At 42.4% G+C, this 15,125-nt stretch overlaps 1 protein-coding gene across 1 annotated transcript in view; it reads right to left on the reverse strand.

The window, feature by feature from the left end:
• Positions 1-362: 362 nt before the first annotated feature.
• LOC133547878 (glutamate receptor ionotropic, NMDA 2C-like) overlaps positions 363-15,125 on the reverse strand; it is a gene marked incomplete at its 3' end in the record, with an annotated part of 32,208 nt that continues 17,445 nt past the window's right edge. Inside the window, exon 2 of the mRNA XM_061893353.1 lies at positions 363-702. Within this exon, the coding sequence (XP_061749337.1) occupies positions 363-686 (324 nt within the window). The remainder of the gene's footprint in view (positions 703-15,125) is intronic.

Here is a 15,125-nt window from a genome sequence, read left to right on the forward strand (position 1 = left end):
CACTTTGTTTGTTTTAAACTATTTTAGTGGTGTTTTGTACAAAAAGTGCACTTTAATTGAGTGTTGTTTTGACACCTCATCTTAGTGACATCATGCACAAAAGTGCACTTTATTTGTTTTAAACTACTGTAGTGTTTTAACAAAAAAAAATTGTTTTATTATTTCTTTATTTTTTTATTTTTTATTATTATTTTTTATTATTATTTTTTTTGTAAATAAAAGTATTATCACTGTATATCCTGACACGGCCTCCAAATATTGAGATATTAATAAAGGGCCCATATATCGCCCAGCCCTACTGGAACCGATTAACAGCAATAAAAGACAATAAAAGCATTTTAAGCAGACGAGCGGGGTCGTACCTGCGCGCCGGCGCCCGAGCCCACGTCGTCCTCGAACACCACGCCGTGCAGCTTCTCCGTGGCCATGGCGTCGCAGAGGCGGGTCAGCAGGTCCCGGGGGTTGGTGTCGTTGACCAGCACCGTCACGGGGCTCACCACCACCGGCAGGTCCACGAAGTTCTCGCCGCTCAGCCGCCCTCGGACCTCGCTCTGGTAGCCGGAGCCGCTGAACACCACCGCCACGTTGATGGACGAGTGCTGGAGGAGGGGCCGGGCGCGGAGGGCGCCCAGGAAGACGAGGAGGAGCAGGAAGGGACACGGAGGGTGCGCCCGGGGAGAGGCCATGTTGGCACCCTACTGCCTGCGGGGAGAGAAGGTGGGCCATTATTTCGGGGGTGTGGGTGTGGGTGTGGGTGTGGGTGCAATCCATCGCCACACGTCCACCCCGAGTCCCAGACAGGCCAAAACCTGACAGCTATGCAAGCTGTTGCTGTGCAAACACACCACACGACTTGAAATTTCTCGCACAACACTTTTCCGGGCATAGCCGGATCGCCACAAAATTCAGTAGGTAGCTCCGGGGGACTGATAAGTACAGGTGTGTACAATTTGAGCAAGATCGGTTGAAAAGCCTCTTCGCAACGAATCATCCGGAAATTGTTGTCATGACCCGGAAAAGGGACAAGCGGTAGGAAATGAATGGATGGATGGATGGACATTTATGCGAGCAAACCTTCTCCACTGAGGGCCACGAACTGACATATCAAAGGATGCGGGGGGCCTCATTGTCTGACTACCTACCAAATTAGCTAAAAAAAAAAAAAGTTAGCATGCTAACAGTACGATGCTAACATGCATACATACAGTTAGCATGAGTGGAGCACAAAAAAAAATGAGACTATACCTTCTAAATTAGATTTAAAAACAAAAAAAAGATAGCATGCTCATGTTAGCATGCTAAAATGCTAACTACAACATGTGACAATTATAAAAAATATATTACACTGTGGTGTGTGTACCTGAAAAATGTGTTGATAATGCTAAAACGTAAACAATCATAAACAAGATGGCGGCGCCCGGACGGGCTGCGCACTCGAGGAGCTCCTGCTAAAGATGGAACATTTGGCAGAAATACCGGACAATTCCACAAACTTAATGGCTGGCTCACATCGTGGTCACTCCGTGATCACGTACGACCGCCAGACACTTCTGGATGTGGACACATCGGGCCGTTTTGGACCGATAGACACTTGCGTGCTAGACTTGCTAACTAGCACGGGAATACATCGGCGGCTACATCCAGCGGCCTGTGAAGCAGGGGAGTCTAGTAGCAGCGGGGGCCGTCTACGGAGCAGACGCCAGCGGTGTGATCGGAAACGCGGATGCCGAGCGGGGCTAAAAACAAAGCAGAAGGCTAATCCCCACAGAACACCACTTTCCTCCATCCCGAAGACGGATTTAGATGGAAAATGCGAGACTACTGGTCCGGGTAAGGAGTCTGTTAAATTAGAACAAGTTTTTTCTGCTTTGAGTGTTTCAGAGTTGGACATGTGTTTTACTGAGGTGGCTAACTATGATGCGTGCAGTTTATCAAAGCAACAAACAAACAATCGGAAAATCCCCGTTACTGAGGTGGCTAACCATGATGCGTGCAGTTTATCAAAGCAACAATCAAACAATCGGAAAATTCCTGTCGTATCAATTCCTAGATATGGTCGTAACTATACTAAATGCACTGGGCATAATAAACACAACATTATTAATATTGCTACTACGGATAATTTGATCAAAAACTCCCTAAAACAGCCCACTACCTATAATATAGGTTTTTTAAACATAAGATCATTGTCTCCTAAAACGTTGTTAGTTAATGATATTATCAGAGACAACAATCTTAACGTCATCGGTCTCAGCGAAACCTGGCTTAAACCAAACGACTTTTTTGCGCTAAATGAGGCATGTCCTCCTAACTTTACACATGCGCATATTGCCCGTCCGCTCAAAAGGGGTGGGGGGGTCGCACTAATATACAACGAAAACTTTAACCTTAGTCCTAACATAAATAATAAATATAAATCGTTTGAGGTGCTTACTATGAGGTCTGTCACACCGCTGCCTCTACACCTGGCTGTTATCTACCGCCCCCCAGGGCCCTATTCGGACTTTATTAATGAATTCTCAGAGTTCGTTGCTGATCTAGTGACACACGCCGATAATATAATCATAATGGGGGACTTTAATATCCATATGAATACCCCATCGGACCCACCGTGCGTAGCGCTCCAGACTGTAATTGATAGCTGTGGTCTCACACAAATAATAAATGAACCCACGCATCGCAACGGTAATACGATAGACCTAGTGCTTGTCAGGGGCATCAACATTTCCAAAGTTACGATACTCCCGTATACTAAAGTATTGTCTGATCATTACCTTATAAAATTCGAGGTTCAGACGCATGTTCGTCAAACTAATAATAATAATAACTGCTATAGCAGCCGCAACATTAATACGGCCACAACGACAACTCTTGCTGACCTACTGCCCTCGGTAATGGCACCATTCCCAAAGTATGTGGGCTCTATTGATAACCTCACTAACAACTTTAACGACGCCCTGCGCGAAACCATTGATAACATAGCACCGCTAAAGTTAAAAAAGGCTCCAAAAAAGCGCACCCCGTGGTTTACAGAAGACACTAGAGCTCAGAAATTATTATGTAGAAAGCTGGAACGCAAATGGCGCACGACTAAACTTGAGGTGCACCATCAAGCATGGAGTGATAGTTTAATAACTTATAAACGCATGCTCACCTTAGCTAAAGCTAAATATTACTCAAATCTCATCCACCGTAATAAAAACGATCCTAAATTTTTGTTTAGCACGGTAGCATCGCTAACCCAACAAGGGACTCCTTCCAGTAGCTCCACCCACTCAGCTGATGACTTTATGCAATTCTTTAGTAAGAAAATTGAAGTCATTAGAAAGGAGATTAAAGACAATGCGTCCCAGCTACAACGGGGTTCTATTAACACTGACACGATTGTATATACGGCGGATACTGCCCTCCAAAATACTTTCTCTCGTTTTGAGGAAATAACATTAGAGGAATTGTTACAACGTGTAAATGGAATAAAACAGACAACATGTTTACTTGACCCTCTTCCTGGGAAACTGATCAAGGAGCTCTTTGTATTATTAGGTCCATCAGTGCTAAATATTATAAACTTATCACTCTCCTCGGGCACTGTTCCCCTAGCATTCAAAAAAGCGGTTATTCATCCTCTTCTTAAAAGACCTAACCTCGATCCTGACCTCATGGTAAACTACCGACCGGTGTCTCACCTTCCCTTTATTTCAAAAATCCTTGAAAAAATTGTTGCGGAGCAGTTAAATGAACACTTAGCGTCTAACAATCTATGTGAAACCTTTCAATCCGGTTTCAGGGCAAATCACTCCACGGAGACAGCCCTCGCAAAAATGACTAATGATCTATTGCTAACGATGGATTCTGATGCGTCATCTATGTTGCTGCTCCTCGATCTTAGCGCTGCTTTCGATACCGTCGATCATAATATTTTATTAGAACGTATCAAAACACGAATTGGTATGTCAGACTTAGCCCTGTCTTGGTTTAACTCTTATCTTACTGATAGGATGCAGTGTGTCTCCCATAACAATGTGACCTCGGACTACGTTAAGGTGACGTGTGGAGTTCCCCAGGGTTCGGTCCTTGGCCCTGCACTCTTCAGCATCTACATGCTGCCGCTAGGTGACATCATACGCAAATACGGTATTAGCTTTCACTGTTATGCTGATGACACCCAACTCTACATGCCCCTAAAGCTGACCAACACGCCGGATTGTAGTCAGCTGGAGGCGTGTCTTAATGAAATTAAACAATGGATGTCCGCTAACTTTTTGCAACTCAACGCCAAAAAAACGGAAATGCTGATTATCGGTCCTGCTAGACACCGAACTCTATTTAATAATACAACTCTAACATTTGACAACCAAACAATTAAACAAGGCGACACGGTAAAGAATCTGGGTGTTATCTTCGACCCAACTCTCTCCTTTGAGGCACACATTAAAAGCGTTACTAAAACGGCCTTCTTTCATCTCCGTAATATCGCTAAAATTCGCTCCATTCTGTCCACTAAAGACGCTGAGATCATTATCCATGCGTTTGTTACGTCTCGCCTCGACTACTGTAACGTATTATTTTCGGGTCTCCCCATGTCTAGCATTAAAAGATTACAGTTGGTACAAAATGCGGCTGCTAGACTTTTGACAAGAACAAGAAAGTTTGATCACATTACGCCTGTACTGGCTCACCTGCACTGGCTTCCTGTGCACTTAAGATGTGACTTTAAGGTTTTACTACTTACGTATAAAATACTACACGGTCTAGCTCCATCTTATCTTGCCGATTGTATTGTACCATATGTCCCGGCAAGAAATCTGCGTTCAAAGGACTCCGGCTTATTAGTGATTCCCAAAGCCCAAAAAAAGTCTGCGGGCTATAGAGCATTTTCCGTTCGGGCTCCAGTACTCTGGAATGCCCTCCCGGTAACAGTTCGCGATGCCACCTCAGTAGAAGCATTTAAGTCTCACCTTAAAACTCATTTGTATACTCTAGCCTTTAAATAGACTCCCTTTTTAGACCAGTTGATCTGCCGTTTCTTTTCTTTTTCTTCTATGTCCCACTCTCCCGTGTGGAGGGGGTCCGGTCCGATCCGGTGGCCATGTACTGCTCGCCTGTGTATCGGCTGGGGACATCTCTGCGCTGCTGGTCCGCCTACGCTTGGGATGGTTTCCTGCTGGCTCGGTTTCCTGCTGGCTCCGCTGTGAACGGGACTCTCGCTGCTGTGTCTTGGATCCTCTTTGGACTGGACTCTCGCGACTGTGTTGTATCCATTGTGGATTGAACTTTCACAGTATCATGTTAGACCCGCTCGACATCCATTGCTTTCCTCCTCTCTAAGGTTCTCATAGTCATCATTGTCACCGACGTCCCACTGGGTCATTATTGTCACCAATGTCCCACTGGGTGTGAGTTTTCCTACCGAGGATGTCGTGGTGGTTTGTGCAGCCCTTTGAGACACTAGTGATTTAGGGCTATATAAGTAAACATTGATTGATGATTGATTGATAGTACCAAAATATGACTGGGGGGCAAACATACCAAATTAACTAAAAAAACAACAACAAAATCTAGCATTTCAACGTTAGAATGCTAACATGTTGAGAATAGCATACTTACAGTTAGCATTAGTGGAAAACCAATACATACGATACTATACCCGCTAAATTTGATTTTTTTTAACGATAGCATGCTCTTGTTAGCATGCTAAAATGCTAACTGCAACAAGTAACGATTATAAAAAATATATTACACTGAGGTGTGCACCTGTCAAATGTGTTGATAATGCTAAAACGTAAACAATCATTTAGCACCAAAATATGAATGGGGTGCAAACATAACAAATTAACTAAAAAAACAAACAAAACAAAACTAGCATTTCAATGTTAGCATGGTAACAGTACAATGCTAACATGCTGAGAATAAATAACTTAAAGTTAGCATTAATGGAACACCAAAATATACGATACTATACCTGCTAAATTCGATTTTTTTGTTTTTTAAATAACATGCTCATGTTAGCATGCTAAAATGCTAACTATGTTGACAATGCTAAAACGTAAACAATCATTGAGTACCAAAATATGACTGGGGTGCAAACCTACCAAATTAACTAAAAAAACAACAACAAAAACTAGCATTTCAACGTTAGAATGCTAACATGCTGAGAATAGCATACTTACAGTTAAAATTAGGGGAACACCAATATATACGAGACTATACCCGCTAAATTAGATTTTTTTTTTTTTTTTTAACGATAGCATGCTCTTGTTAGCATGCTAAAATGCTAACTGCAACAAGTAACGATTATAAAAAAATATATTACACTGAGGTGTTTACCTGAAAAAAGTGTCGATAATGCTAAAACGTAAACAATCATTTAGCACCAAAATATGACTGGGGTGCAAACATAACAAATTAACTAAAAAAACAAACAAAACAAAATTATCATTTCAATGTTAGCATGGTAACAGTACAATGCTAACATGCTGAAAATAAAGAACTTAAAGTTAGCATTAGTGGAACACCAAAATATACGATACTATACCTGCTGAATTAGATTTTTTTTTTTAAAGATAACATGCTCATGTTAGCATGCTAAAATGCTAACTATGTTGATAATCCTAAAATGTAAACAATCATTGAGTACCAAAATATGACTGGGGTGCAAACCCACCAAATTAACTAAAAAAACAACAACAAAACTAGCATTTCAACGTTAGAATGCTAACATGCTGAGAATAGCATACTTAAAGTTAGCATTAGTGGAACACCAATATAAACGATACTATACCCGCTAAATTAGATTTTTTTTTTAACGATAGCATGCTCTTGTTAGCATGCTAAAATGCTAACTGCAACAAGTAACGATTATAAAAATATATATTACGCTGAGGTGTTTACCTGAAAAATGTGTCGATAATGCTAAAACGTAAACAATCATTTAGTACCAAAATATGACTGGGGTGCAAACATAACAAATTAACTAAAAAAACAAACAAACAAAAAACTAGCATTTCAATGTTAGCATGGTAACAGTACAATGCTAACATGCTGAGAATAAAGAACTTAAAGTTAGCATTAGTGGAACACCAAAATATACGATACTATACCTGCTAAATTCAATTTTTTTTTTTTAAGATAACATGCTCATGTTAGCATGCTAAAATGCTAATTATGTTGATAATGCTAAAACGTAAACAATCATTGAGTACCAAAATATGACTGGGGTGCAAACCTACCAAATTAACTAAAAAAACAACAACAAAAATTAGCATTTCAACGTTAGAATGCTAACATGCTGAGAATAGCATACTTACAGTTAGCATTAGTGGAACACCAATATATACAATACTATACCCGCTAAATTTTTTTTTTTTTTTTTTTACGTTGGCAAGCTCTTGCTAGCATGCTAAAATGCTAATTGCAACAAATAACGATTATAAAGAAATATATTACACTGAGGTGTTTACCTGAAAAATGTGTCGATAATGCTAAAACGTAAAAAATCATTTAGTACCAAAATTTGACTCAAGTGCAAACCTACCAAATTAACTAAAAAAGAATAATAATAATAAAAAAAAAGCTAACATATCAACATTAGCATGCTAACGGGTATCTATCGGCAAGTATCAAATGATAATGATAATGCAAACCTACCAAATTAACTATAAAAAACAACAACAAAAAACTAGCATTTCTACGTTAGCATGCAAACATTACTATGCTAATATGCTGAGAATAGCATACTTACAGTTAGCATTAGTGGAAAACCAAAATATACGATACTATACCTGCGAAAATTTGATTTTTCAACTTATATTCAATAGAATCGACTGCAAAGACAAGATACTTGACGTTCAAACTGGAAAACGTTGTTATATTTTGCAAATATTAGCTAATTTGGAATTGGATGCCTGCAACATGTTTCAAAAAAGCTGGCACAAGTGGCAAAAAAGACTGAGAAAGTTGAGGGAATGCTCATCAAACACTTATTTGAACAGGCTAATTGGGTATAAAAGCAGCTTCCGTGAAATGCAAACAAAGAAAGGGCGAGGGTCACCACTTTGTGAACAAATGCGTGAGCAAATTGCTCAAGAACAACATTTCTCAACCAGCTACTGCAAGGAATTTTGGGATTTCGCCAATCAACTCTCCGTAATATCATCAAAAGGTTCAGAGAATCTGGAGAAATCACTGCACGTCAGCGGCAAGGCTGAAAACCAACATTGAATGCCATTGACCTTCGACATCGGTGTGTAAAGGACATCACCACATGGGCTCCGGAACACTTCAGAAAACCACTGTCAGCAACTACAGTTGATCGCTACATCTGTAAGTGCGAGTTAAAACTCTACCATGCAAAGCCAAAGCTATTTATCAACAACACCCAGAAACGCTCGTCGGCTTCTCTGGGCCCGAGATCATGTAAAATGGACTGATGCAAAGTGGAAAAGTGTTCTGTGGTCTGACGAGTCCACATTTCAAATTGTTTTCGGAAACGGGTACTAGACCGGCCTGCCTGTAGTCCAGACCTGTCTCCCATTGAAAATGTGTGGCGCATGATGAGGGCTAAAATACCACAACTTAAGCTGAACATCAGGCCCTGCGATGAGGTGGCGACTTGTCCAGGGTGTACCCTGCCTTCCGCCCGATTGTAGCTGAGATAGGCGCCAGCGCCCCCCGCGACCCCGTAAGGGGGAAAGTGGTAGAAAATGGATGGATGGAAGCTGTACATCAAGCAAGAATGGGAAAGAATTCCACCCTGAAAAGCTTCAAAAATGTGTCCCCTCAGTTCCCAAAACGTTGACTGGGTGTTGTTAAAAGAAAAGGCCATGTAACACAGTGGTAAAAAACTACTTTTTTTGCAATGTTTTGCTGCCATTAAATTCTAAGTTAATGATTATTTGCAAGTTTTGGGTATTGTATTATTATTACTATTTGATATTTTCATATATTTACTTATATTCATATTATATGTATATTTATCTTCACATTATTGTATTTTATCAGCATTGAGGGGTTAAATCTCCCCCTGTCTCGAAAAACTAGTGTTTCCAACTTTAATCAAGGGTCCCTGAACGCACCACCATTAGAGCAATGAGATGCACAATTGAAACGTTCTCCTCTGCTGCCACAAATGATACTAAAATATGTATAATTAATATTATTAAACATTCAGGAGGTCGGCGTCGGGGTTGAGTCACAGGTCGGCCAATCAAGTTTGCACATTCCTCATGAATGTTAACACCTTGCCCACCTTTTCGGACCCCCGGGGGGGGAGGGGGGGGGAGTGCAAATTAACCCTAACGAGCCCGAGGGCTATGCGCCGTTTATGTTCTCACCTCGGACACCGGGACACGGAAGCAAAATTATTTTTTTAGTGTCAGTTAGAGGAAGAAAAAAAAAAAAAAGGTTTCAGCCCTCGCAAAATTGACTAATGATCTATTGCTAACGATGGATTCTGATGCGTCATCTATGTTGCTGCTCCTCGATCTTAGCGCTGCTTTCGATACCGTCGATCATAATATTTTATTAGAGCGTATCAAAACACGAATTGGTGTGTCAGACTCAGCCCTGTCTTGGTTTAACTCTTATCTTACAGACAGGGTGCAGTGCGTCTCCCATAAGAGTATGACCTCGGACTATGTTATGGTAACGTGTGGAGTTCCCCAGGGTTCGGTCCTTGGCCCCTTGGTCCTTAATGAAATCAAACAATGGATGTCTGCTAATTTTTTGCAACTCAACGCCAAAAAAACGGAAATGCTGATTATCGGTCCTGCTAGACACCGACTTCTATTTAATAATACAACTCTAACATTTGACAACCAAACAATAAAACAAGGTGACTCGGTAAAAAAAATCTGGGTATTATCTTCGACCCAACTCTCTCCTTTGAGTCACACATTAAAAGCGTTACTAAAACGGCCTTTTTCATCTCCGTAATATCGCTGAAATTCGCTCCATTTTGTCCACTAAAGACGCTGTGATCATTATCCATGCGTTTGTTACGCCTCGTCTCGATTACTGTAACGTATTATTTTCGGGTCTCCCCATGTCTAGCATTAAAAGATTACAGTTGGTACAAAATGCGGCTGCTAGACTTTTGACAAGAACAAGAAAGTTTGATCACATTACGCCTGTACTGGCTCACCTGCACTGGCTTCCTGTGCACTTAAGATGTGACTTTAAGGTTTTACTACTTACGTATAAAATACTACACGGTCTAGCTCCATCCTATCTTGCCGATTGTATTGTACCATATGTCCCGGCCAGAAATCTGCGTTCAAAAGACTCCGGCTTATTAGTGATTCCTAAAGCCCAAAAAAAGTCTGCGGGCTATAGAGCGTTTTCCGTTCGGGCTCCAGTACTCTGGAATGCCCTCCCGGTAACAATTCGAGATGCTACCTCGGTAGAAGCATTTAAGTCTCACCTTAAAACTCATCTGTATACTCTAGCCTTTAAATAGAGCTCCTTTTTAGACCAGTTGATCTGCCGCTTCTTTTCTTTTTTTTCTCCTATGTCCCCCCCCTCCTCCCTCTGGCTGTCCAGAGTCGAGACCCAGGATGGACCGCTCGTCGGGATCCAGGATGGACCGCTCGCCTGTGTATCGGTTGGGGACATCTCTACGCTGCTGATCCGCCTCCGCTTGAGATGGTTTCCTGTCGACGGGACTCTCGCTGCTGTCTTGGATCCGCTTTGAACTGAACTCTCGCGGCTATGTTGGAGCCACTATGGATTGAACTTTCACAGTATCATGTTAGACCCGCTCGACATCCATTCCTTTCGGTCCCCTAGAGGGAGGGGGGTTGCCCACATCTGAGGTCCTCTCCAAGGTTTCTCATAGTCAGCATTGTCACTGGCGTCCCACTGGATGTGAATTCTCCCTGCCCACTGGGTGTGAGTTTTCCTTGCCCTTTTGTGGGTTCTTCCGAGGATGTTGTAGTCGTAATGATTTGTGCAGTCCTTTGAGACATTTGTGATTTGGGGCTATATAAATAAACATTGATTGATTGATTGACTATGTAAAGCGCTTTGAGTCACTAGAGAAAAAGCACTATATAAGTACACTTCACTTCATAACATAAAAATACTTCTTACCATTAATGCGACTTCTTGAACAGGCGCGGTAGAAAACGGATGGATGGATATGAATGCATGAGAATGTTTTCTATTTTGCACGTTATTTTTAGCACTGTTTTTACCAGCAAAATTATTCATAATTATCGCATTAAGCAATGTCAGCTAATATTTATCTGAGAGCCAGATGCAGTCATCAAAAGAGCCACATCTGGCTCGCGAGCCATAGGTTCCCTACCCCTGCTTTGGACTCTAAGTTCCTTTTTTTTTTTTTCACTCCCCTGTTTTGTTACCATGACAACCAATCAGTTCACCTGTCTTGTCTCACACCTGTTTTCACTTATCATGTTCATTATTTAAGCCACAGTTACCAGTCAGTCTAGCAACATCACCTGTGGGGCGGTATAGCTCGGTTGGTATAGAGCGGCCGTGCCAGCAACTTGAGGGTGGCAGGTTCGATCCCCGCTTACACCATCCTAGTCACTGCCGTTGTGTCCTTGGGCAAGACACTTTACCCACCTGCTCCCAGTGCCACCCACACTGGTTTATATGTAACTTAGATATTGGGTTTCACTATGTAAAGCGCTTTGAGTCACTAGAGAAAAAGTGCTACATAAGTACACTTCACTTCATAACATAAAATACTTCAATCAATCAATCAATGTTTACTTATATAGCCCTAAATCACTAGTGTCTCAAAGGGCTGCACAAACCCCTACGACATCCTCGGTAGGCCCACATAAGGGCAAGGAAAACTCACACCCAGTGGGACGTCGGTGACAATGATGACTATGAGAACCTTGGTGAGGAGGAAAGCAATGGATGTCGAGCGGGTCTAATATGATACTGTGAAAGTTCAATCCACAATGGATCCAACACAGTTGCAAGAGTCCAGTCCAAAGCGGATCCAACACAGCAGCAAGAGTCCCGCTCACAGCGGAGCCAGCAGGAAACCATCCCAAGCGGAGGCGGATCAGCAGCGCAGAGATGTCCCCAGCCGATACACAGGCAAGCAGTACATGGCCACCGGATCGGACCGGACCCCCTCCACAAGGGAGAGTAGGACATAGAAGAAAAAGAAAAGAAACGGCAGATCAACTGGTCTAAAAAGGGAGTCTATTAATGCGACTTCTTGAACAGGTGCGGTAGAAAACGGATGGATGGATATAAAGGCATGAGAATGTTTTCTATTTTGCACGTTATTTTTAGCACTGTAATTATCGCATTAAGCAATGTCAGCTAAGATTCATCCGAGAGCCAGATGCAGTCATCAAAATAGCCACATCTGGCTCTAGAACCATAGGTTCCCTACCCCTGAAATAGGGCACCTTTTCAGTTTCAGTGCCAAGGGACTATTAAAAAGTACCAAATTTGGTACCCGTCCCTTAGCATTTAAATGGAACTAAAAAGTGCTCCGGTAATAAAAGCTTGAATCAACAGCTTTGAACCTCTTACACCGGCACAGGCGGCCTTTCTTTCCAGCCAATAAAGATCCCCGCACTTTACGTCTTTGATACTCCTGCGCCGCCTCGGCATCATCTGTGGCCATCAGAGACCCCGGGATAATTAACAACACCTCCCTTTGATTCAAAAAAAAAAAAGCTTGGTGTTTCAAAGCGAGGCAGGGGTTAAAAGCGGCGCCGTCCTCGCCACTCTTCACTCGGCTGGATATCAATCATTCATCTTAATAAGGCCTCCGCGCTCTCCGGGGGCCCCCCTCGGGCGCACGCCGCTAACAAAAGCGCCGGTTATTAGTTGTTGCCGCAACACCCGCTTCAGTCGCTGTGAGGGGTCAAGACTGGAACTGATGGACGGGGGGGGGGGACTACGTACAAAACCCCCAAAACCAGTCAAGTTGTCACTGTCACGCCTATCATGTTTTGTTTTGGTCATGCTATGTTTAGTTTTTGGGCCATTTTAGTTCTGTTTTGCATTTCCTTGTTTGTGTTACCATGCCAACGGATTTAGTTTTCTGTCATGTCTGATCATGAGTTTTGTACGGCCTTATTACCCCGAGCATCCCCAATCTTATCTGTTCTCAAAGCTAAGCAGTATCTGTCCTGGTTAGTACTTGGATGGGAGACTGCCTAGGACAGGGGTTGGAACCTTTTTGGCCGAGAAGCCAAATATTTTCAAATGTATTTCCCTAAGAGCCATATATTGTTTTTTTAACACTGAACACAATGTGCATTTTTAAGTAAGACTAACATTTCTAGAGTATAATAAGTCTCTTATTCTGTGTAATAACATTGTTATTCTGAAGCTAACTGTGGAGGGGGGCGTGGCCTGCGGGCCTGCAGCGAAGCGGGGTGTGCCGGGACCGGCCTCGAAATCAGCAACGAGCGTAGATGGCCCACCTGGGCCTTGTTATCTAATCACCTGTCGCTCTGTTTACAAGCAGCAGCCAGGGAGAGAGACGGGGTTGGGGCTGGAGCCAGAGTGCGAGCGAGAACGAAAGAGAAAAAGACAATTGTTGGAAAGCAACGGAGAGACTTATTGAAAAATAAAAAATATTGCAAACAGGCTCTCATGTCGGTGCTTGGTGGTCTGAAGAACTAACCAATAATAAATAAATCACTTCTTACCCTTAATGCAACTTCTTGAACAAGTGCGGTAGAAAAAGGATGGATGGATTCAAATGCATGAGCATGTTTTATATTTTGAACGTTGTTTTTAACACTGTGATTACAAGTGGAATTATTCATTACTTATCGTGATAAGCAATGTCGGCTCAGATTTATCCGAGAGCCAGATGCAGTCATCAAAAGAGCCACATCTGGCTCGCGAGCCATAGGTTCCCTACCCCTGCTTTGGACTCTAAGTTCCTTTTTTTTTTTTCCACTCCCTGTTTTGTTACCATGACAACCAATCAGTTCACCTGTCTTGTCTCACACCGGTTTTCACTTATCATGTTCATTATTTAAGCCACAGTTACCAGTTAGTCAGTCTGGCAACATCACCTGTGGGGCGGTATAGCTCGGTTGGTAGAGCGGCCGTGCCAGCAACTTGAGGGTGACAGGTTCGATCCCCGCTTACACCATCCTAGTCACTGCCGTTGTGTCCTTGGGCAAGACACTTTACCCACCTGCTCCCAGTGCCACCCACACTGGTTTATTTGTAACTTAGATATTGGGTTTCACTATGTAAAGCGCTTTGAGTCACTAGAGCAAAAGCGCTATATAAATACACTTCACCTCATTCACGCCCTTGATTACCTGCTTCATGCCTTGCAATGCTGTCCATTTTGGCCACGTTAAGTTTTTGTTATTCATGCCACCGTGCAAGTGTTTTTGTGTCATGTTTGTAGTTTATAGTCCTTGTGCTAGTCTTTTGTTTCATAGCCCAGTTTTTTGTACCGCCATTTTGTCGGTTCCTGTTTTTAGTTTTAGTGTTCAAATAAAGATGTCTTTACCTTCACGCCGTTTCCACTCCATTCGCTTTGCACCTCGGGAAAACAAAACCAGGACCAAGTCCAAGCCTGACAGTCACGTTGTGTAAAAAGATAAATAAAAACAGAATACGATGCCTTGCAGATCCTTTTCAACAACATATTCAATTAAACAGACTGCAAAGACAAGATATTTAACGTTCAAACTGGTTATTTTTTGCAAATATTAGCTCATTTTGGAGTTTGATGCCAAAAAAGCTGGCAGAAGTGGCAAAAAAGACTGAGAAAGTCGAGGAACACTCATCAAACACTTATTTATAACATGCCACTGTCACAGTTAGTTGGTGATGAACCCCAAGATGCAGAGACGGAGGCAGGCACACGGATCGCGGGAGCTGCCATGCAAGGCGCTCACCAGGACCCATCAGGAGCAAGGGTGAATGTCCCACTAGGACTTGGATTTGTATTGCTTCTTCAACGCAAAGGATGATTGGCACGAGCCGGACGAGAGTGTGAGTACATATTTGATTTATTTAACACTATACAGAAAAACTAAGGGCGCGCACCTTGGCGGAGAACAAACTAGACTATACTCAAACAAAAACAGCACAATGGCATTACTATATACAAATTTAAAAAAAGATATTACTAGCTGTGGCACAAAACAAAC

The sequence above is a fragment of the Nerophis ophidion genome, unplaced genomic scaffold (genome assembly GCF_033978795.1).
Source record: "Nerophis ophidion isolate RoL-2023_Sa unplaced genomic scaffold, RoL_Noph_v1.0 HiC_scaffold_227, whole genome shotgun sequence".
Classification (NCBI taxonomy): domain Eukaryota; kingdom Metazoa; phylum Chordata; class Actinopteri; order Syngnathiformes; family Syngnathidae; genus Nerophis; species Nerophis ophidion.